Here is a 25362-nt window from a genome sequence, read left to right on the forward strand (position 1 = left end):
ACGTATATATATCAAGAAAAACACAGTACGCAGATTTTTTAGCTCATCCCTTTTATTTATTTGCAGTGCCTGCATAAAAGGAATCAAAAACGTAAATTACCTTCTGCACAACGATCCACTCACAGCACTAATTTACATTCAGCAATGTTGCAGACGGCAAGCCGTCACGGCGTCTTGGTTCAGCCCGGCACGAAGCTGCATGCGCGAAGCGCGCATGCAGCGAGTGAGTGCATGCTACAAATTTTCTTTTCCGTTCCCTTTTCCTCAAGAAAAATGTAAGACGCCTTTTATTTACCATCGGCGTTCGACGGCTGTAGAGGCCGCCTTCTGTCACTGAGAAGCCTTGCGTGGTTGCATACAATACTTTCTTCTTTAAGTACACCTCCGGCCTATGCAGTGCAGAAAAGAGTGCCTGAACTATATTGTTTATATTTGCTGAAGTCAACTGGTAAATAAAGCAGCTTTGTTGAAGGTATTGGTGAGCGCTACCAAAATACGGAAAGGGACGAACACACAAGACATTTTGGTAGCGCTCACCAATACCTTCAAGAATGCATTTCCAACTAGCCCCAGTTGTAGCTCTTTTGAAAGCAGCTTTGATATTACTCCTTTGCAATAGACTCCGATGCGCAAAAAAACTTGTGGCTGAATGTTTCTTCTGTCGCATTGGTCGCGTTCTTTTTCTTGGCAAGGAGCAAAAGCGCCGCTAGACGTTTCGCTGCGGCAACCGCAACGCAGTGACATCCTGCCGCCGCTCACAGTAGCCACCGAACTGACATCCGCTTCCGGTTTTTTTGACCAATCAGGTGGGGCCGCTGCGGCAGATTATGACGCTTTTGCCATAAACTCGGAATACGGCCCCTGACAAATGCAGTAGTGGGGGAAATACGAACACCTCTATGATACCAGCACACTCTAAACACGAATGCGACAATATGGGAGGAAAAAGGGTGTGCGCAAGAGGACAGCCCACTCTTTTTTTTACTCCTTTCTGCTTAGAGTGCATAAATAGTATGCGCGGGAAATGCCTCGAGTAAAAAGTTTGCCAACTGACTTTTGCAAATTGGGAGACTGACGACAGCTGTGGTCTCACTTTGTGCTCGCTTGGTTGTATACATGCACTGCTAACAAAAAACGCCCAAATTGGAGTAAATGGCTTCTCCTCTAGCGCACACCCAGAAGGAGGTATTATTTACTCCATATAAATGGAGTGTTTTATTTACCCCCTTATACAAGGGAGGTATTTAGGAGTAGAAGGGAGTAAATTTTTTACTACCTACAGGAGCCCAAAAATTGCGTCATGTTTATTTATCCTCATTCAGGCTCATTCTTACAGCAGTACCAGCGAAGGAAACGAGCAGTAGCTGCGGGGGCCACCGGCAATCCAACTTGCGAAATTTCGCTGCCCTGATGTGACCCCGCGTCACTCGTTCTTTTCGCCGTCTGCAAGCCCAGCGGCGGCGTAGGCGGCAGGAGTCGTCTGCCTGTCGTGTGCTTTTTTCTGGAGGAGGTCGTTGGTTGGCTATGTTCGTAGATAACGGCATCTAACATTAGTATGAATAGTTCAAATCTGTAAAGGAGTCGCGGGGTAGTTTTCGCGGTCATGCACAATGATAAATTTGACTAGAAACCAGGGCAGAATAAGTCCGAAATGAAAAACTCCTGAAGGTAGTTTTGTATGGCTGTGTTTGCATTCATATTCAGTTCTTTAAGGCTTGGCTTTTCAATATGACCGAGAAAAAATGTAGCCTCACCAGCTCAATCAAGAGCTCAGCGTTTAAACTATGTTCTGTCACAGTTCTATGTTCATGCAACGCATTAAAATCTGCTTCAACACACCGCAAAAACCACACTGAAAAAAACTCTGAGAACTAGGCCTAAGCGGAAGCTCTAACAGGGAGGCGACACTAAAAAAAAAGGTCAGATATTGTTAGAGCACTGCAGGCTTCATAAGAGCAGTCGAATTATGTAGCTTACTGTAGCGGAAAACGGTGACAAGCCGTTTTTTTTAAAGCGGCAGGTGCCATTGGGTACGCAGAAGTGAGTAGAGATCCAGTGACGATGGTAACCGGGGGTCGTCACTCACCACCGTTATGAGACGACTGACCAGAAGCAGACGAGACGCTAGGTGGCAGGGCGGATGGCGCAAATGGTGTTTTTTTTAAGAGCGTTAGCTCTTACTCATCACGTGCCGAATATCTTGGGGTCTGCTACCTCCCTTGATCACAGCGCCATCTGTGGCAGCAACTACTCATCACTTTTGATATTTCGTGAAGTCTCCTACCACCCTGAGATCAAAGCGCCATCTGTGGCTGCAAATAGGAAACAGCGCATCTCGCATTAAGACCTGTAGCGCCATCTACAATCGCATTGCAGAAACAACCATCTGCCGCGTGCCAATGATGACGCCACGGTCCAATATGGTGGATGAAGGTGGAACTATGCGAGTATGATGTCAGGGGACAGGCATAGTTTCGGTTTCTCGAATTGAAAATGGCGACCATTAAAATTGGTTGTGCCTACTCATCCCTTCTCTCTCCCCCTCACCAAAAATATCCTAAAACGGGCAATAAAACTATCGCGTTACGCAACCACTATACCGTATGCATGTACAACAACGGGCACCCATTCGGGGACAGTTGTATACCGAATTTGTAAGGCAAATAAAACCCTATGGGTTGTGATACAGAAATAAAACCACAATTAAATAATAGGTAAACATTGTATACATGCAACTACAATTTTAAGCGTTACCATATCGCACCGCAAGCCGAATTCTAGGCCCACCTTGACCCCACAAACAAAGCAATTTCCGTTTGGGACGTATCTTGAGGGAGTGCAACTCGACAATCGGTAGACGTGCATCGTAATTTCTCTGATAGATGGCGCCAAGCGGCGATCGTTCCGCTAGGCGGCGTGCGTGCACGCGTAGCCGAACACGGTGGTAATCCACCCCGTTTCAAAGGGTATTACATTCCGTTTCTCGAGACGAGCAGCGCGTTCTTCTACCCTTTCTTTATCTAGTAAACCAAACAGCTAACGCTCGTTACTTAAACGTCTTCCAGACGGTGGCGGCCTTTTTTTTTATCCATTGGTGACTTAGGACGCATTCAGATCAACAAACTCCATTTAAAAATGAGAGTTATGAGGATGATAATCCTCCTTTATACCCCATCATTTAGTGCAAGGAGTAAAATAGGTCATTTAGAAAATTTTACTCCATATTGATGAAGTAAATGCTTCCACAAATGGAGTATAAAGGGTGGCGCCAACCATTTAAACTTCCAGTTGGATTGATTCTTGTTTACAGTGTGGTATTCGGAGTGAAAAAGTGGGTTTCATGTTGAGCCAATTTTTTATGCGTTGCATATTGCAATCACTCAGTTCAGCCCTTGGGCGCGGCCGGGCAGCCACCAAACCACGTGACGTGACGTCACGACAGCCGGAGGAAAAGCTGGGCCCCAACTCGCGCGGTCGCGCGCGGCCGCAGCCACTAACTGACTCCCGCTCCTCCCGCTAGGGGCGCTGCGCCGGCGCTTGACGTCACGGAGGAAAAGCTGGGCCCCAACTCGCGCGGTCGCGCGCGGCCGCAGCCACCACCTGACTCCCGCTCCTCCCGCTAGGGGCGCTGCGCTATGATTGACGTCACGGCATATGTATAAAAGAGCTGCGCTCCTTCGTTGGGACAGTCTTATACCCCTGTCACACGGGCATTCCGAGGGCCCTCGAACCGATAGTCTATCGACTCAAAAACGATCGAGCGCTGCTACACGGGCAGTTTCAATGGCGATCGAGTCAATAGCCTATCGAGTCAACGGGGCAGCACGGAACTCCATCGAGATATGCAACGCATTCTTGACTTAACCAAGCTAAGCCTGGCCATTTTTTTTTATCTGAAAGTCTGATTTTTGAGCACCATGCAGGTTATGTCTGACCACTTTGGCATTCCGACATAGATGGCTACTCAGGTTGAACAAGGGGTATTAAGCCTCAACGGCAGAAGCGGGCGAATGCCCTCATTTTTGCTGTTCCTCCCTCACCCACATTTTAGAATACATGCCCCATGGCGCATATAGTATGTGCCAGTATAACGGCCATCGAAATGGGATCCCCCCGGGACCACCATTTCCATAAAATGTGGGGGCCACCCGTTTGACGCAGATGTTCGAAGTGCTATCGAGTGACTTGGCATGTTTAAGAGGATAAAATGATCAATTGAAATGAAGCCAAAAATATGTGTGGGATTCGCACCGACGACCTTTCCGCCTCCAAGCTGTTCATTCCGAAGGCCTTCAGACGGCCATTACGGCCGAACCGTTTGTCGCAGGGGGTTCCGGATGGCGCCAAACGATTATTCGTGTTGGGATGCACACGTTTAGAAAATTTATTATTTGATATAACGAGGAAACATACCGGGTGTATCGAAGGTGGGCTGTAAATCGCAATAGTAGCGCAAAATCCATGATGTACATGACGCTGCTTGTGTCTTAGAAGGGATGTTTCCGGAAAGGAAACATCCGCGGATGGTTGGATTAGGTCTCCCATTTGCGGAGCACACAGATGTAAACACTTGAAGCTCCCGTAGCTAACCCTCTTGGGTCGAACACTGAGGCAGTTTTGGCGGGGATTTTTTTTTTTCAGTAGTCTGTGTAACTACGTTGGCGCACTGCAACGACTATGACAAAATATCAGAGCGCAGGATATTAATGCGGCATCATTACAGTTGTCGAAACACCCAAACGCCGCCGATGTCCGAGACGAAATTTACTGACTGGTCGAGAGAGGTCGCGTTCATTGTGATATCATCACAACCTGCCCACTGAGGTAGGTGGCAGTTAAATTAATGGCTGATCGAGAGGCCACCTGACCTCGTGACATCATCCCAACATGCCCACGGGGTTGTGAGCAACCTATTTTATACACAGCCACCCAGACAGAAAACAGAAATAAAAAATGTGGAAAAAATGTGCTATATACAAAAGTCAGCACCGTCGCACCATATCGGATGTCTGCTACTGCAGCTAGCGCTCTAAATATGGCGGTTGATGGACCAACAACTGCAAAAAAACTGATGCATACACACAGTGCAGTTGCGACAAATGGGAAATATAATGCTATCGCATTCCACACTTGAGGTGACTCAGCGTCCCCATGGATATTTAAGGGCTGAGTAAAGCATGAAATGGGAACTTCTGTAAGGCGAAGGTGAATAAGCTTCTACAGTACATTGCTCTTCTTTATTTTCCAGATGACCAGCGCACTCATCACGTACACCGTAATCATTGTCCAAACCAGCGACCAAATAGCCCAGCTGACGGTAGCTAACGCAACAACTGCTACGTCGTAAACCTGAGAAAACATCGTCGAAGGTTAACAACTAAGGTTTGTTTCCGCATGTTAAGAATCTCCCGGTCATTCTCATATCCTAGGGAACCAGGGATGCTCACAGGGTGCCACTTTCGGCTCTTTCTACCACCCGCAACCTACAAGTTGTGTTACCTCACCTTTTTCAGCACTATTGACATCACCCACTAACCCACACCCTCTTATCGGGATGGCGTCCGCTAATAAAATTCAAGCATTTTAGCATCGCCATTTACACGCATTACATAGAACATAGGAGCTATCGCAGAGTCTGTACACTCGAAACTAAAATACGCCTATGTGGGAAAAATAAAGAGAGTAAGCTGCCCTCTAGCGCCATTCTTTTTAAAAGGGAGTGAGCTGCAGGGCAGTTTACTCCCTTCTTTCTCCTTTGGTGTTTAGAGTGTACTCTACTCACACCTCACACCTGATATGATCGACTCAAGCGCACAAACACAAGGAAAGGATGGCCAGCGGACAGCACCAACAGTCGGACAGAATCTAGCCTCTACGGCCCTACTGTAAGACCCAGGCGAGACAGTGCGTATCTACTTCATTTACTTTCATCTATTTCGCTTCCACCCAGCACTCGCGTCCTGTCGCCAGAAATGCAGAGGGGAGTTACGAACATGCCAAGAAAGGCTCCCCTTTCAGTTTTATGTCACGGAACGTGTCATGGCTATCTGCAAGTCAGCACGAAAACCCTACAACCTCTAGATTATTTTGACCGGCTTGCTCTTGAATCCAGATTTTCTCCTCTACCCCTTAGCACCGGTCTAACAGTCGTCTCCTTCCAAATCCCAACCTTTCCAATTCAGATCAGTAATGTTTGATCACATTGTGACTGACGGAAAATAACACGCGGGTTAGCAGTTAATAATTACTCAATATTGCCGGAAATGTTGCACGTTTGTGGCACCGAACGTTTTTTTTTTCTCGAAAAATCTCTCAACATTTGAGGGGCAGTGTCTAATACACGGGCGAAATATTCACAAGATCTGTGCTATTTGACAGGAAAAGTATGCGGTACGCTCATTCGGCGAGAAAGCATGTTACTACACAACGGGTCTCCAGTTATGGCATATAAGTGGATTTTTCGTTGAACTACGCAAGATATGAACTGCGCAACTTAAAATACTTGAATCACGCAGGACTGGAGAGGTGTACTGCGTCTTCATGCAGACGACTTCAGTGGTGTGCAGTTTGAACACATGAAAAAAACAGCTATCCAACTGCAGGCACTGAATACGAGGCGGCTCAAACTTCCCAACAAATTCAGTAGTTGATTGGGCCCAACGTGACCTTCTTAGTGAATGCTGCAAGAAGGACAGAGTCACTCGGCTCGCTGGCGGCCTACGCTCCCTATCCTGGACAATGCTGCCTTGGCCTTGACGGAAAGGAACACCCCCGAAGACGCACCCGTGCTTAATCCCTCCGCGCGGCGTGCCACCGCCTGTACGTCTTGACTACACAAGTTTATTAACCTGCTCTGGATGACCCCTGTGCTTGCGCCACGAAGCGGAAGGGGAAATCCGACATCTGCTATATTACTGATTTTAAGTGAGATCCATCAAGACTTGAACGTGGCAAACGGACAGTGAAGAATGCCACCTTGTGTGGACACAAGGAATGCCAAGTTCTGTCTCTTTAAAAATTCATTCCTTCCATAAGCCTGTTTCCGTACGTATAATAATTACTTTTACACCTTGAAGCAATCATCAACCTGCCAGAATATGTATGTAGGGTAGTGGCGCATTATGTAACGTAGATTATCTGAACTCAAACATGAGTCATAATCCTTCCTGGCATGAGTCATTAAACTGTTGTCTTAATTTCGGCGATAAAAAAAAATGTCAGTGCTCACGGATGGCATACTCCGGTAATAAAAGTGGAATGATTCAATTTTCTTTTTTCTCTGCATGGCGATCACGAATGCTTTCCACTGATTCAATAAAAGGTATCGTAAATACACTCTTTTCAAACACAGACCCTTAGCTCCGTCATTACTCGGTGCACTCACTACTAATCTGCAGCGAACACAAAAAAGTGAAGACAATTAACATAGTGGTTAAGCGCACTTGCAACGCTAGTTGATTTGCAAAACGCTTGAATTTAGGTGGCGGTTTCGTTTAGTACAGCGAGAGCTATTTCTAGGCCATTTCCCAGTCAGAAAACACAATAGAAAAATTTCTGTCGTCAGAGCACATTTTCTGTACTCTTTTTACCAAAACCTTGTACTAAAACAGAATTTTATTTAGTGATTACACAAAAAAATTCAGGGGAGCACTTAAGTCACCTTACGTGCACCAAGGGGAAGCTTGTGTCCTCCTGTTGAGCTCTCTAGCACAACGCGATCGCCTCACGCTTCTCGAATTAGTTCCGGTTTCAAGTTACGACATAGTACACATTATTTATATCCGATGTGTTCGCTATATCCTGTTTCAAGTTACGGCATATGCCTTCTAAAACACCCTCGTTTCGTCGGACACTAGCTCGCCGAGTGGTTAAGGCGATGGACTGCTAATCCTTGTAATTTAAAGGCGCCAAAAACCACACACACACACACACACACACACACACACACGCACACGCACGCACACGCACACGCACGCGCACACAAGCACGCACGCACGCACGCACACACGCACGCACGCACGCACGCACACACGCACACACACACACACGCACGCACACACACACACGCACGCACGCACGCACGCACACACACACACACACACACACACACACACACACACACACACACACACGCACACACACACACACACACACACACGCACACGCACACACGCACACACACACACACACACACACACACAAGAGCAGAGAACGAAACAGCGCCACTCACAACTGGTTTATTTTGCTGAAACCACATGCGTACATACAGTCAGTAACCACCTGCGCAAGGAGCATATTCACGCATCAGTCGTGCACGAGAAGCATGGCTCAAAAAACTCTTTTTCTGCCTTATAAAAAGATATGACGCGCAAGAGAAGACGCACAAACTGCCTTTCTTGTTCATATAGAACGTTTCAATCAGTTACCTGGCTTTTATATTGATACTCCTGGCAAGAATCCGCACCCTTGAAAAGCATGGCTCTCAACAGCGTGAAGGGCAGGATCTAATATGCTTCGGTAAATTTGGGCCCTCTTTATTTTGTTCCATGTTTCTTTCATGTTGACACAGCTCCTGGTTTGTCCAATATAGAAACGACCGCACGAGAGGGGAATTTCATAAACTACCCCTTCTGTACATCTCATGAATTGTTCCCCGTGGTTTGTTCCGCAGCCTCTTTCTTTTTCTTCTTTCTTTTTTTTCGATTCGATGGCAAACGCTTCCGAGCTTCAGGGGGACTGAAAAGACGAGCGGAACACAATGCCCGCTCGCCATCTTCTTCAGATTGTGGGCCAACTTGTGCACGTACGGCACCGCCACAGGTCTCACCTCTTCACAGTGATCACTTACCAAGTAGCACAGAAAGGAGTTCTCTTAGACTGCTAATCCACTGGGCTCTGCCCGCGTGGGTTCTAATTCCATCCACGTCAAAAAGTTCTTTTTCTTTCATTTTATTTGGTTGACCGGTGGAGCGGACGCTTCTTGTACACGTTTCCGGCGGACAAGTCTTGCGCACACTGACAAGGCAAGATGGTTCTGCTGATTTTTTTTTTTACTGAGTTTAAAAAAACACTGAGAACAAACTAACGTTGGCTTGTATCGGTACGGTACTGCGGCCTAATAGCAAAGAGGTTACTCCAACCAAAAAGAGACTTTTTGAAAGGTAAAAAGGCTAAAACAAAAAATACCGGCGCCACCATTACCGGTCATTTTCGCAAGTAAACTGCGGGCGTCGACACCCATTTTTTCGATGATCCCAGAGTTTAGGCTACGTTTCTTTTCACTTCAAAACGGTGGCAACCGCTTCACCCTGGTGTAGGCGTCACGATTTTGAATCGAGTGGCGCAAAAATTTTTGAATTCATTTCTCTCAGACATAATGCGTTTTTTGATGCCTGATAATTCCAATATACCCAGAAAAAAGCCGAAAATCAATTTTTACTGATATCAATAACAGCATGCACTTCTCCTCACTGTCCCTTTAGCCTCCTACGGGACCTTTTTTCCGAAAGCGGCAACAAAACGGTACTTTTTTTGTATTCAGGAAAAGGTAATATGCTTTATATAAAGCACGAAAACAGATATTTCTTTTTCAATAGAATAATCTCAGTGAGTTGGTCAAGCTAAAATCTGTCACCAAAATTGAAAAACCGCTTGATAAGTCCCACTTGCCTTAAACCGGACTCATATTGCCATAAAAGGCATGACGAGCTCGACTCGTCATATGCCAAAAAATGACCAAGCGTGGCTCGTCGAAGTCCGCTAGGGGGTTTACACCAGGGCGACCCACGCCCCATCCGGTTTAGCCTGCCTAGCACGACATGGCACTGCAAGTCAGCTTTACCACAGATGTTGCTGCCACATTCATCCCTTTAACATAAGGATGTGCTGCGTCCGCTTAACGCGCAAGGACGGTGTTAAGTCGGTGGCGCTGTTAAACCGTTACGCATCTAGTTGTCACGCTGTGAAATAATGATTGGTGATTGGCCAGCGGACGGAGCTGAGCTCTCACTCATTTCTGCGATTTATCGAGCACTTGTATTTTAGACTCATACTAAACATGTAAGCTTGGCGAACCAAAGCTAGTTGTTCGTCCCGTTTGCGCGTCACGTCAACCACGCATGCCCAGATGAAGGACGAGGGCTGGGAAAATGACGGGATGTGCTGGCGACAGGACGTAGGCAGAGGCAATGCTTCAGGCTGGTATACAGGAAGCGGCAGTCCTGCCTCTGGTGATATTTGTATTTTGCCTCCATCGCGGTCGTCTGCCGGCGGTCGCAGCCGCCATGGAAACCACGAACTTGCGCTCAGCATCGAATCGCCGTTGCCACCGAGCCGCCACGTAGAGCCTTTCTTCGGCAAATTTCGGTATCATTCTCGGTATAAAAGCACTGGGAAAGAATGAGCCATGCGTTAATGAGATGTCCGGTGAAGTCCAAACCACTGATAAGCAGGATATCAAAGATGACGAAAAAAATGTGTAGAAGCACAGAAATGCGCCTGAAGAAATACAAAGAGCGAAACATCACGTTTTGAATTTTTACAGACATAAGGCTTACTACTGAACACAAATAGCACTTGTCGAAGAAGGCAGTGATTTTTAAATGCCAAATATTTTAAAGGGTTTGAGACTTCTTTGCTACGGGTGGTGGCCAACGACACCGTCGCACAAAGCTTGCACTGCACATTGCTGCAGTGCTGGACTCTCCACGCACAATTGTTTCCTTTGCTCGCATTTCAGCGAGCCAAAATGTCCCCAGTACACACAATGAAGGAGGGTTTTACGCAGATACCGATGACGACCACACTCCTGTTTTCCGTGGGAGCGCATTCTTTTGCAGTTCACCAACCATCGGATGTCCCAGGAAAAGAGCGTGGCGCTGACATCGTACGCTGGACCTCCTCACAGACTCCTGCCTTGACAATGTACCAAGCTGCTGCTGCCCACAAACCAAGCAGTCCGAGCAATACTTCCCCGCATTATCCTGCTGTACCACGTCCCCTACTCAGAAAAACTTGGCCCGCTCCATGAGCTACACAGAACCCTCCGTTTTAGTTCCTCTTGGAGACGCATGCCATCTATGCTCCATCTCAGTAGTTCCTTGTACCACTACGAAAGCTGCGATAAGTGCAACGTTCCGACGCCGCAGAATGTGGTGCCAGAATAAAAAATGACAGCGGTTTAACCATGTTCCACCGAATGCTCGAGCGATACCTGTTCTTGCTTCTACTAATGAATTTGCTGTTTCTTATTTCTTGGCTTAGCTTGTTGCTTGCGGCTGCTATGTGTACTCGGATTATGTACTCAGTTTGTAAACAACCGTTTACTAAGTTACTCTTCTTGACTCGCGCTGATTCTGGCAAACACCGTCTAGTGGTCCGTGAAGCATTTGTGTGGTTTGCAGTTCGGTTATGGTCATCTTTGTAGGGATCACTCGCAACGTCAAAATTGGAGGCCACGATCTTATCGAAGGAACTAAAATTAGCCTGAATGTAGATTTGACTCCAAATCCGAGGTCAAATTTTGGGGCGAGGTGAGAAAAATTTTGGGAGTGGCCCGGGTCAGATTTGAAGGTCACCATAAAACTAGTCACATTCAAATTAGCCTGGATATTTATTGTGGTCCAAATCCGAGGAGGTCAAAATTCTGATGTGGGAGTGGTCCAAATTTAGACATGGACAAGGCCAAATTTTGGGGTCAGCAATGTATTGGGCGTATTCAAATTAGGTTGGCTATCGATTTTGGTATAAACCCGAGAAAGTCAAATTTTTGTGGTGGTCTTGGGACCAGTACGCAAACAACCCAGTCCAAATTGGGAGGTCTCCATAGTGTTGGGCACATTCAAATTAGGTTGAAATAAAGTTGAAAATTGTTTTTTGGGGAAAGGAAGTGGCGCAGTATCTGTCTCACATATCGGCTGACACCTGAACCCCGCCGTAAAGGAAGGAATAAAGGAGAGACTATGAGAAGAAAGGAAGAAAGGTGCCGTTACGGAATAAGTTCGACCGCCTCGGGATCTTTAAAGTGCATTGGCATCGCACAGCACACGGGCGCCTTAGCGTTTCGCCTCCATCGAAACGCGGCGGCCGCGGTCCTAGTCTGTGAATGTCAAATTTACCCGCAGCGGTGGCTCAGTGGTTAGGGCGCTCTGCTACTGATCTAGAGTTCCCGGGCTCGAACCCGACCGTGGCGGCTGTGTTTCGATGGAGGCGAAACGCTAAGACGCCCGTATGCTGTGCGATGTCAGTGCACGTTAAAGATCCCCAGGTGGTCGAAATTATTCCAGAGCCCTCCACTACAGCACCTCTTTCTTCCTTTCTTCTTTCACTCCCTCCTTTATCCCTTCCCTTACGGCGCGGTTCAGGTGTCCGCCGATAAGCGAGACAGATACTGCGCCATTTCCTTTTCCCTAAAAACCATTTTTTTTTCAAATTTCGGAGGCGGAGGTAGGCCAAATTTTGGGGTAGGGTGAGTCAACGTTGGTAATGACCAGGACCAAATTTGGGGACACCATCGCATTGGCCACAGTCAAAGTATGCTTCAGCATCTGACCTAAGGCTCCTCAATGACATCGCTAAGTCCGAAAGTCAATTCAATGTCTAATCTACATATCGACTGAAACACGAGTTTACGCACTGAATAGAGCTGTCGCTCTAAAATAGGACTAAGGGAATATGGCATAGCATGTTTTCAACTGCGCATGCGCCAAACGCTATTTCGTATCGACCCTTAGCGTACGCTCACGTTACGTACGCTATTTCCCGAGTTTAGCGTACGCGACTCTTTCTCAAGTTCACACATCGTTTTCAAAATGGCGGCCCCCTTCGAAGCAGTACCGCAGGCCTCGCACTGAATTCGACGTTGTCACTGTCGTTTTCTCTACAGTCACTGGCTCTAAATGGGCCGCTGGGCTTTCACTTCGTCTCATCTTGCCTATAACAAAACTGTTTCTTTTTATTTTGAGCGACGACTCTGCCTATTCTAGTACTAAGAGGAGCGTCAGTTTGTTGACAAAAATACTTCTCTTTCTAACAGCCAGACGGCACCACTGGGCTGAGCTTATCGTTGGGTACCCGTTTGCATTCGCTGAAGTAAAAAATACGAATGCAATAGTGCAACCAATAGTGCAACGTCCCGAAAAATGCTTTCGTTTAACGTACGTAACCGTGCATATGCTTATGGTAAGTAGACAGCATCGATTGAGGCGCTTTTCTAACTATATTTGGTTCACCACGAGCAGACGACTAGTCGCGGAGGAACACGTTTAACGCACCCTCCTGATTGGCTGAGGAGGTCTCAACCTTCCATAGCGCTGCAAGGAACTTATGGGATGGAGTATACGTGTTGAAAAAGCACCATAACAATCCGTCTAATTCAAACGTAAACGCACCAAGTGCATGAAGCAACACAGACGATTGCCAGCTGCCATATTTCCACTACTGTATCCAGTGCGACATAGAGGCGCTGGCCACAACCAGGAGTTCGCAACAGCCGCCTTCAAAGGTTGCATCCAAGCATACGGCTTTCAGTCTTCCGCGTCGCAATCAGAGTGACTAATCAAGCAATCAAGATTAAGAGTAGGAGTGGCTAGCACCAAAGGTCACCCCCATTTAATTGCACATGCGGATTCACCGTACCGAGCTGCCTACAATGCAAGCCTGCAATTCGGGATGAAGTAATATTGGTTCGCCCAACGTATGCATCATTCGCGCTTTTCGAGAGCAGATCTCTGCCCGGGGACGTCATAATACGCACATAGCCAGAGCCTTCGAAAGCTCTTAGGGCGATTCAGGCGCACCTTCGCATCCTAGGAAACGCGTACCTCTGCTCAAAGCCGTCACTAGGCGCACAGGTGATACGTTTGCAAATACAATCCTCTTTCTTCCCCTCTAACCCTGCCCTGGAGCAGAAATGCTTGGACCATTCTCCCTGTATGTCTTTGTAGATAAACATCTTTTTCATCCTCTCTCGCTCTACGTCGGCTAAGTGATGCGCGTTGCTCGTTGCAAAAATAAAAAATACTTGCACGACACTTAACCTGCCCTTAAGAGTACAAAGCGATAGCGTTAGGGATCTTGCCCGCGTAAGTACCATTCTCTTTCATAGATTCAGTGATCGCGTGGAATTCTCATACCACTAATGGTGCAGTGGTTAAGCGATGCGCCATTGCCGTGGACTGTGACCGTTTCAAGCACAGCCACACAGCTTGTAAGGCCCTTCCTAGTCATCGGCTACCTACAGCCAGGCCGGATTGATACGCGAACACGCATATGCCATATTTTTGTACTTTTCTCCAAATTATTTATTTAGAACCGGCTTATGAATAAATACTTCGGTAGAGCTTTTACCTAGAAACATGAATCCGGCTAGTTGTATACTGCAGCGCAAAGTAAACAGGTAAAATATTGTATTTTGCCAACATGGGCTATTCGCGTTTCATTCCTCTCTGAATGTACACTCTAACGACAAGCCCGTTATACATAGTGGAACGGTAAGGGGCACTTTATTTTTCGTTCTTTTTATGGCCCCACAATAATTCTTGTACAGTCTAGCGCGATTTGAAGGCAATCATGATCGTTCCGGCTAAAATGTACCAAGAATGTTTTCCTTGATTGACGGTCACTTGGTTTGCAACAAGCGTGACGGTGAAGGATAAAGGATTCCTTGGGCTAGCTAAGTACACGTACTGGTTGCAGATTTCTTGCGAAATTAAGCAATGTTAATGTTAGAGCAGTTAACTGAGAGAGGGTTAAGTCTTACGTGATCACTATCAAATCGCGTTAGTACAACAAACAGGGTTGCCCTTAGAAGTACCAACTGTAACAGATTTTTCAAGCGCCCCGAGGAAGCCGCATATCACTGAAGAGCTCAGCCTTGTGCGCTTTGCAATGCACGCAATTCGGAATTGCAAGTGTTCGAAAGCGGAAGAGCATAGCGTAACAATGAAACGCCAGGATAAGTGTTGTACATCATGAAACATTATTTACAAAAACTTTAAGTTCCCGCCAAATCCCTTAGTGTAGGTGAGCAATGTAAGGGGGATTCTTTCTTTAAGAAAGCCCCCTAGTGAGAGGGAGGGGGTGGGGAATTAGGCACGCTTTCTCTTTGTTGTAGTCTTTATAAAGCGGTAAATGATACAGTTATGCGCTAATTGCCCGTCAGTAGACACCAAACGCCGCCAACGCGCACTATTTGGCTGAAACACTGAAGCCCTCTGCGCTGAGAAACAAAGAAAATATGAAATATGCAATACGAAATTTGAGCCTAACATGGAATGGCAGCCTGTGAGCCAGCATGAATTTTTTTGTTTTCTTGTTCTTGGCTCATCGCGCCGGCCGGCATCAAAACCTGACCGCTATGGGTAATGTAGACCGAGGCCACCAGCAGAAAGCGACATCAATCTCATTACATATCGTTGCCCCCGAGCAAGTACTACTTGGGCTTACACACAATGGTAGCGCATTACTTCGGGTGCACAAAATGCTGCCCATTGTACGACAGCCGCTCAACACCAAAAAGATTGCTTGTTTTGAAATGTTAAAAATTCATAGCATTGATATTCTGCTTCGAAAAAAAAAGGCTAAGAACGCGCCATCTCTCGACCGCCGCAACTTCTGTTTAATTTGTTTTGTTTTTTCAAACTGGCCTAATTTTATTGCTGTATAATCGTTAGACGTCAGAGCTAACTGTATCATCATCATTAAACAAAGAAAACGAATCCACGGCGGCCATGAGGCACCCTCCGATAACAGCCTACCAAGGCGCCGGCGCTGGCATTGAATTTCTCACACATTTTTTTTATGTTTGTTATGGCAATGCGCTTTCTAAAAGCCGGATTAGACACCCGGCCAGCGGCGGCAGTCGCGCGAGCCGAGGAGCGGGCGGTGAAGAAGCGGCAGAGCTGTCGCAGGAGGCCAGTTTGCCGGCACCCTGCGGGCATGGGAGCTGCGGACCGCGTGCTGCTACCGCCGTCCTCAGTTACTTCCTGGGCAAGGCTGTTCTTCGGGTCAGCGGGCTGTGGGACGCCGCAAACAGGTAACCCGCGGACCTGTCTCCATCGCATATCCCCTCCGCATCCGCAGCTTGCATCTGCTCGCGTTGCAGTTATATGCACTGAACGGTAACCTTAGTGTGAAACGGATACCTGTTGCGAGAAGAGGATCTTCATTTCTATAGGAGTAATAAGTTTTGGAGTCCCAAAAGTAATTTAATCCTTATATTAAATTGAATTTGTTAACATGCTCTACTGTTGGATGCTTATATAAAGCGGTGTAACTTTTGTTTTAGAAAGAGAACTCTACTCCTCTGGGCACAACTTCCGATTTCGATGCGGATGAAACAATGACATTCAATGCGTCACATGGTCAAAATCGAAACTTAAACTGCGTGGTGGTATGACCCAAGATATTGTACTATGATCACGTCACCATATGACTATGACCATTGGGTACCTGGCCTTGGTCTTGGACCTTGACCATTGACATTTGATTTGAGGACAGTGGAGACAATGCTTAACGGAGCTTTCGCTCGTATAACTGCTTTAAAGCCATGTCGAAGCCCAGCCATCTCTTTTTTTATTTTTTAAACGCAAAGGCGTATTCTATACGCATGGTTCTCGGGTTCTTTTTTTTTCTTGAATCACTAAAATTGTGTACCAAGTAAAATGAACATAGCAGGATACGGATTAAGTCTTCAGTAAAGCTCGGCGCCCAGTCTTTATCGCCACACGCTGTTCATCTGCGACCGCTAAATAATAAGCTAATCAAAAATTAAAACTGCAAGAGTTTTGATGGTTCTAAGTGCATGATTCAAAATGCTCTCTTTACAGCTGTGATTGTTTAGTGAGTATACTCAGCACCCGGCGGGCCACAGGTCATTGTATCCAGCGGCTGCTGCTTTTTGCTTTTTTTTTTACGGATATCATGTTATAGTGAAGCGCTGGAGTTGGAACCGAACCCAGTTCTGCGCTTTGGTCGCATATGCGATATGTGCGCGCGCACCTGTGGTCTATCGGGGACCTGCGGCAAGTGCCTGCGTGCAATTTATCGACAGACGCTGACGGAAGGCTAAAGGGCCTGCTGCGCATCTCTATAGAGAGTTAAGGAACACCAAGTACCCAAGGCACCAGGCCATTTTATAGTACTTTAGCGTATAATGGGCTTGGGCCCCGCGCACTTCCACTCCATGCAGATAAGACGAGTACGCAATGTCTTCGGCAATTTCAGCATATGGGGCAGGTTACATAAGCATCCGCTCTGCCGACATTCGTTTTCTATATATATATATATATATATATATATATATATATATATATATATATATATATATATATATATATATATATATATATATGCTCTTACCAATGTCTTGCGGAGAAAATTCCCTGAATTTTTTCTTCATTTCTTTCTTCCCACCTTTCTTCCTTCTGTCTTTCTTGCCTTCTTTCCTTCTTTCTCTCCTCCCTGGGAGCCGTCCGTTGTTCTCACTGCCTAAGTTCACTGAACAGACAAAAAATAATTCAAATAATGATTGGTTGTGAGAAGTTGTGAGAGGTTGGTCGGGAAGAGCAATATGGGCCTCACAAGACCCACCGGTGGCTCCCATCGCTTAACCGTTGCACCACTGCGCCAAGAGTGACGTGAGGGCTCCCAGGGATCTATGAATGTAAAGTAGAGTATGACCAACTCCGCGCATATGAGCATGAACTCATTAACGCTATCGCACCATACCCTCAAGGCGGAGCTTAAGTGTCTCTTCCAATTTTTGCGCTGTGCAATTCGAGCTTTGTGTAGAGTTCCACACGTGAAACCTCATATTTTTGAAGCGGGAGCAGAATCATCGTCCTCACCCATCCTCACATTATAATGACGGAACCGGAAACGCCGCGCTACGCAGCTGAACAGGCGGCCTCGTGATCTGGAGACCTCAGGGCGGTACAAGCATACTGCACATGTGTATTCTAAACGCGCAAGCGTCCTGTACTGTGTCGTGTGCAGGATGTAACATGGCCCGTTATTTCAAGGCTGGTACGTTTCGAGTCCGTTTCCGGCCATTTACGGACAGTCGATACCTTTCAGGAAGGAGGGCAGCGCCCGCCGCGTTTCGCGAAAAGCCTCAGGCAACCAGAGATAAAGCGGACGTGAGTCTTGGTCACCGATAAAAAGTCAAATCCACGCTGGAGTGAACTCCATCCAATTAATGTTTTCAGTAAAAATTGATTATCTGGCTCTCTCTGCCTATGTTCACGGATGTCCGGCAGCAATGGCTCTCTCTGCCTATGTTCACGGATGTCCGGCAGCAAAAAACGTACTTGTCAGCTAGAAAATCGGATTTAAAAATTTCCCTGCCAGTCGATTCAGTCATGACGTCACTACCGAAAAGGACGGGTTGCCACCATTTGGAGGTCAATGTTGGTGTAGCGTAGCCTCTGGTATCTGCGACGGGAATTGGTGTCGACGCAGCATTTTGCTTCCGAAATCGGCCGGTAATGGCGACACCTGTTTTTCATTTTTGGGTTTTATACGTTTAGAACGCTCGCTGCAGCCTATCGATACAGGCAAACTTCAGTTTGTCCTCAGAGTTCATTTGATATTAATAATCCGACAGTAATTCGCGACACGGCATAGCGCGATCCACGATCCGCAACGTGATCCGCTTCCGCGGGGTATCAAATTCAATACATACGCGCTGATTGGTATTGACGCTCCAGGCGCGCACGCAACGACTAAAGCCCCTTTAGCAACGACGGGATCGTGGCGCCATCTGGCGCCCTCATGGCGTTCTGCGCGCGTGCATTGGCGTCCCGCGGAAGCGAGTCACGGTAGCGGATCGCACTATGCTATTAATCTCTATTGACGAGTCAGTGTTTGAAAAGCAGAGCCCGAGATGCAATGACGATAGGATCGTGTTTTCTTGAAACAGGTTATGAGGTTGCAGCAGCTCTGCAGCGCAGTAGCACTCGTCTTGGGGAACATTCACTGTGCTCACAGCAGAATTCACATGGATCCGGATGCGTCGCGAAACGTGGTGAGTTGGGGTTGACCTTTTCTCAATACAGGCAAAAAGCAGACCGCAGGAAGTTTGCTTCTTGTCAGCCTTTCTATATCTCTTCACTCTGTAGTTCAATTCACGTAAACACGCAAGAACGCCTTCAAAACATCCCTCGTGACATGAAATACCGTTTTAAACGCATGTGTATTTCATCGGCTTTGACTTTCTCCTCCTGAGTTGTAGTTCCCATGGAGTTTCTCTTTCATACCTAGAGGGAAAACTGGCGGCGCAGCACTTCATACACCAACGGCATGACGGGAAGATGAGGTTTCGTATTTGGCTTGGCTAGCGTTTGGCCGGAAACGTGGATTCAATCGTACAAATGTAAATCTTTTCCCGGCGCAAGCCTCAATGCAATGGTTTGCTAATTTCCATACCAAGCTAATGTCGAGTTTAGAGGAACAGAGACTTAGTCCCCTGCAAATTAACGGAGCGCGACGCGGACGAAGCGGATAGGCCGGGAACCAGGAATCAACTGCATTTTATTCTGCGCCGCACGTAGCCCCACGTGGCCAGCGCGAGCGCATGTCACGAGCCGAGGCGGCGCAGCACTGCTGGTGATGATAGTGCCCCTACAACCCCCCCCCCCCCCCCCCCCCTCGGAGAGGAAGGAGAATTGCAGTCAACAGCGCGGCACCCATGGGACATGCTTACTGACGGCGCGGACCAAGTCAGTGGAAGTGGGGCTTGAGATTTCGTGGTGGCGGGTGGAAATAGAAGCGCGCGATGTAGGCGTGTTTCACGCGGTCGAAGGCAACGATTTCTTCTCGTCCATCGACGGACAGCTTCAGAGTTTTCTCACCCCGCTGCAGGACGGGATAAGGGCCATCATGAGGAGGGGTGAGCGAAGGCTTGAAGACGTCTCGACGCACAAATATATGGGTGAACGTGGCGAGGTCTTTGCTCACGAGGACTTGGTGAGTCGATGTACGTGTGGGAACGGGTTGCAGGCGCCTGAAGATTAGGCGTAGTTCCACGGAGACAGGTGGTGAGATGTCAGTGCGGGCCGGAACGAAGAACTCGCCTGGCAAACGAGCGGTAGTCCCGTAGAACATTTCGGCCGCCGTGCACTGAAGATCCTCTTTAAAGGCTGATCTAAGGCCGAGGAGCACCAAAGGAAGGGAATCGGGCCAAGAGGTGCAAGCTTCGCGTGCAACAAAGGCAGCCTTCATCTGTCGGTGCAAACGTTCAACCATGCCGTTCGCGGAGGGATGATAGGCGGTGGTGTGAACACGGCGCACACCAAGCAGAGATATCATGGCGCGAAACAAGGCGCACTCAAACTGGCGGCCACGATCCGTCGTCACTACCGTGGCAAAGCCGAAACGGGAAATCCATCCACTGACAAAAGTGGACGCCACTGTAGACGCCGTGATACCGGGCAGCAGAAAGGCTTCGGGCCACCGTGTGTAGCGGTCAACACACGTATCTATTGGAAACCTCGTGATGTAGGAAGAGGGCCAACAATTTCGACGTGTTCATGGTCGAAACGACAGCCGGGGGGGCCGGAAATGGTGGTGAGGCGATCGCGTGTGGCGCGTTGTTTTTGACCGCTGGCATTGCAAGCACTCACGAGCTCAGTGACGCACATCTCGGTTGACGTTTGGCCAGACGAACCTAGACGTCAAGATCCGCTGCGTAGCACGAATGCCGGGATGGCTTGCGTTGTGCAGCTGTTCGAAGACTTGGCGGCGGAACGCGTTCGGTACGAAAGGCCGTGGAGAACCACTGTAAACGTCGCACACGATGGTGTTCGAGCAGAACGGCAGGGGCATTGGCGACAAGGCCAGAGAGCCAGGGTTGGCCTGGAGGGCTTTAAGCTCACTGTCTAACACCTGCAGCCCGTTGTGCCATTGGTGGTGCGGGCTGGGCAACAACATTTTTCTTTCTTTTTTCTCTGCCCACACTAATATATGTCTAACGCCTGTGAGCGAGCCAGCGCTGCGAAGTCAAGCGCGCCTAATGCAAGAGCAGCGACACGGGAGAGCGCATCGGCGGCACTGTTCACGGGTTCTTCGATGTGTCTTATATCCACCGTGAATTCAGAAATAAAACTCAGGTGCCGTATCTCTCGTGCAGTGTATGAGCTCTGACTCACACGAAAAGCAAAAGTTAAGGGCTTGCGGTCCGTGAGCACATAAAAACGGCTCCTTCCAAGATGTGACGGAAGTGTCGAATGGCGAGACAGATAGCTAGCAACTCACGGCCGAAAGTACTGTAGCGCGTTTCTGCGAGCTTGAGCTTCTGGGAGAAGAAACCCAGCGGGCACCAGCAGTCGTCCTGAAGCTGTTGCAGGACGGCGCCTACAGCGGCACCAGAGGCGTCGGTGCTGAGACGCAGCGGGGCGTCGGCGAGCGGCTGCATGAGCAGAGTAGCGTCGGCAAGGGTGTCCTTGGCGGCTTGGAAGGCGGTTTCGGCAGCTGATGTCCACTCGAGAGGAGTGTGAGGACCATGCGGTGACTTTAAGAGATCGGTGAGGGCCAGGGTAATGCGGACAATGCCGCGCAAGAAACGTCGGTGGAAGTTCAGGAGGCCGAGGAACTCGCGAATCTTGCGAAGCGACTTGGGGCGAGGAAATTCACGGATGGCGCGCACCTTGCTCTCCAAAGGGCGAATTCCCTGCGCTGTGACTTGATGGCCAAGGAACTCGATGGCGTCGACGCAACGCACTTGGCCGGATTGATGACGAGACCGTGCTCTTCGAGGCATGAAAAGAGAAAAGAACAGGCGCAGGTGTTCAGCGCGAGAAACTGGCAACCAGCAGATCATCGAGATACGCGAACACAAAACGCAGGCCGCGAGTGACCTCGTTGATGAAGCGTTGGAATGTCTGAGCAGCGTTTCACAGACCAAAGGGCATACGGACGTACTCGAAGACACCAAACGGTGTTGCAGTTGCAGTCTTAGGGTTGTCTGCAGGCTCAACCGGGATCTGATGGTAGGCCTTCACCGGGTCAATCTTGGAAAATATGGTCATGCCATGCAGGTCGCCTGCAAAGTCATGAATATGAGAGAGAGGATATCGATCCGGGACAGTGCGGGCTTTAAGGGTACGATGGTCGCCGCAGGGGTGCCAATCGCCGGATTCACGTTTCGGCACCATATGCAGCACCGAAGACCAACTGCTGGACGACGGCCGAATGATGCCCAACTACAGCATGTGGTCGAATTCGCGGCGGGCAATGACGAGGTTGTCGCCAGCAAGGCGGCGCGGCCGGCAGAACACTGGAGGGCCCGTATTGACTATGTGGTGGGTGACGGTGTGACGGACGGGTAGCTCGAGGTTGCTGGGCCGCGTGATGGCAGGAAAATCGGCCAGAACAACAGCAATGGCGGACGACGGCAGCAGCGGAGCGGCTTGGAGGGTGGGGGTGGCCACTGGGGCGAGGACGCCGTTCACAGACAAGTGAGTCGTGTGGTTCACCAGTCGACGAGATCGAAGGTCGACAGCCAGGCCAAAAGTGGCGAGAAATTCCACTCCGAGGATGGAGAACCGCACGTCCGCGACAACGAAAATCCATCGGAATGTGTGGCAGCCCAACTGGAGGGTGACTGAGCGCTGTCCGTAGGCAGCGATCGGGGAGGTGTTGACCGCCTGCAAAGGCGCTCCTTGCACAGCGCGTTGCCAATCGAGGCGGGAGGCAGGCACGACGCTAACCTGTGCACCGGTGTCCACAAGGAAGCGGAATCCCGCGCTCCTGTCGGTGACGTATAGTAGGCGGCTGGACGTAGAGCCAGAATCACTGGCCGCCATCAGCGACTCGCCGGAACGTTTCCCGACCATTGGCAAGGCCGCCGGCACTGTCGGGCAGCGGCGACGAACTTGCGGTGGTACCAGCAGAACCTGTCACGGGCTGGGCTCGATCGATGAATGGAACTGGAACGATGGCGCGACCGTTGGCGAGAGGAACGCTGGTAGCGACGAGGAATCGACGCTCGCAGTGCGGCAACGGTGCTCGTGAGGTGGTCGATTTTAGCCTCGAGGCTTGACTGCCGGTCGACGAGAGTGGACGACACGGCGGAAGGAATTGCAGCCACAGAACGCGGGCCAGAGTAGTCCGAGACACGGTCAGCCAACTCCACGAGCTTATCCAAGCTAACATCACCTGCTGCAGCCAGGACGACCTCGAGGTTCTGAGGCAGGCGCTGAAGGAACAGCTCACGGAGTAGCGGGCTGTTGACGTCCTGTGGGCGGTCGCCGAGCAGCTGTCGCATGCTATGGAAGAGCTGAGATGGTCGACGGTCGCCAAGGTCCTCAGTGCTGAACAACTGCTGCAGGCGGCTGCGCTCCAAGATGGTTTTCCGGGCCAGAACCGTAGCCTTGAAGTGATCATACGGGGAGGTATGGTCGGGCGTCTTCAAAACGTCGCCAAACTCGTTCATTACCTCGGGGGAGAGAGTCGACACGACGTGGCGATACTTCACGCGTTGTGTAGTGATGCGCCGAAGATCTAACACAGCCTTCACTTTTGCGAACCATACGGCAGGATTCCGAGGCCAAAATGACGGCAGAGGAACGTGGACGCTGGCGATGTCCTCCGCAACCATGCAGTGTATGAGCCGGGACCTGGGGCCTGGGCGCCGCAACCATGGCGGTGTTATCCGCGTTCATCACGTCCGGGTTCACCAAACTGTCGAGGAACAGAGACTTAGTCCCCTACAAATTAACGGAGCGCGACGTGGACGAAGCGAACAGGCCGGGAACCAGAGATCAACTGCATTTTATTTTACGCCACGCGTAGCCCCACGCGGCCAGCGCGAGCGCATGTCACGAGTCGAGGCGGCGTAGCACTGCTGGTGATGATAGTGCCGCTACATCGAGCATTGACTAATGCTAAATCTGTTAACCAGTAAAAAATTCTCTATTGAAAGAATTTAATCTGCACAGGGTGGAGAGCGCCGTGGCAGCGGTGGCTACATGCAGCCACTGTATCGCGGCACAACCATGATTCCGCGGCAGAATGCACGTTCTCGGCCCAACACTAGCCAATCCTAATACAAAAAAAACCCCTATTCCCAGCATGCCCTTGATGGATGAAGCGTTCTTTAAGAAACTCGCATAGACGGTGGCGCCACTTTTTCTTTACGTACTTCCCAGGCCCCTTCCTGGCTGCGCCGATTGCAATTTGATGAAGGATCGAGAGGCGCAGACACCGGTGTACAGACACTTTGGTACACGATTGAGCAAAATTAATTTGCAGCTTTAATAAGCCACCCAACTAAAGACGTTTGCACTGCATGCGTGATTCTTGTAGAGGTCGGGTCCGCTGTTTCTTGTCTTGTTTATTACCCGATTTATTTTTCCCCTCATACAGTCAGAACTTATAACAAGCAAGGGCTACCCCGTGGACGAGCACGAGGTGAGAACCGAAGACGGCTACCTGCTGCGCATACAGCGGATTCCCCACGGGAGACAGAATGACACGGAGCCGACAGTCTACGCCACTGGCGAAAAGACGCCCGTGCTTTTGATGCACGGGACGGCCATGTCTTCCACTGACTTCGTCCTCAACTTCCCCCATCAAAGCTTGGGTGAGCGCCGTGAATACTAGCTCGAATTCAAACAGTGCAGCTAAAGTGGCTAACGCTTGAAAAATGATGCCTATCGCTAACAGCGCGTGCGGAGGAAATTATCTATCGACGAGAACGAATAGGGACGGTGTTCAAAGGAAATCTGAACGAAACGCGAAGTAGGTACACTATTCGTAAAATGTTAAAGAACCCATGAGGCTTTGCTTCTGGGTCATGCTGTGCGGCTCGTCATGCATCCCCAGCGTTCCAATTCTCTTGAAAATGAAAGGTACTCTCGATCTCAGTTCTTTGAAATTTAAGATTTCCACGGATGCTACAAGCGCCCCATTACGCGGTTTAGAAGCAAGCACCTTGGACTCTTTACTTTTGACAAAGGCTGTACTACATTCTCCGAATTTCATTGCGTCGGGCGTAGTTAAATTTCCCAAAACGGACTGAAATCACTGTCAAGTTTTTACGCAGCCCGTTATCGCAATCATAACAACCGATATATATATATAGACAACGCGGCTACATTTTATTCCTCGACCAAAGGCAGTGTGAGCAAAAATTGGCGCCAGCTGCGAACCATCGAGCTTCCTATTTCAGCGAGCGCAAGGGATGATTGCCCGCAGTATTTTTCTGACCCCGGAGAAGACGCTGCCCACTCTCAGTTTCTCGATTCTCTGGTATTGGACGTTTCTCAGTGGCCGACGTTTCCGGCGCACCTCACATGCAACCCCACTCTGATCTAATGGAGTCGGAAACTAAGGGAGGCCTTTTCTGGAATTAGTGGGCGTATG

At 49.0% G+C, this 25362-nt stretch overlaps 1 protein-coding gene across 1 annotated transcript in view; it reads left to right on the forward strand.

Moving 5' to 3' along the window:
* The first annotated feature begins 15894 nt into the window (after positions 1 to 15894).
* The window catches only part of LOC144097918 (gastric triacylglycerol lipase-like), a 71266-nt gene continuing 61798 nt past the window's right edge, over positions 15895 to 25362 (forward strand). Inside the window, exons 1-3 of the mRNA XM_077630519.1 lie at positions 15895 to 16033; positions 18920 to 19024; positions 24364 to 24580. Coding sequence (XP_077486645.1) covers positions 18923 to 19024; positions 24364 to 24580 — 319 coding nt within the window. The 5' untranslated portion in view covers positions 15895 to 16033; positions 18920 to 18922. The remainder of the gene's footprint in view (positions 16034 to 18919; positions 19025 to 24363; positions 24581 to 25362) is intronic.

This window comes from Amblyomma americanum, chromosome 7, assembly GCF_052857255.1.
Source record: "Amblyomma americanum isolate KBUSLIRL-KWMA chromosome 7, ASM5285725v1, whole genome shotgun sequence".
In the NCBI taxonomy this organism is placed as follows: Eukaryota; Metazoa; Arthropoda; class Arachnida; order Ixodida; family Ixodidae; genus Amblyomma; species Amblyomma americanum.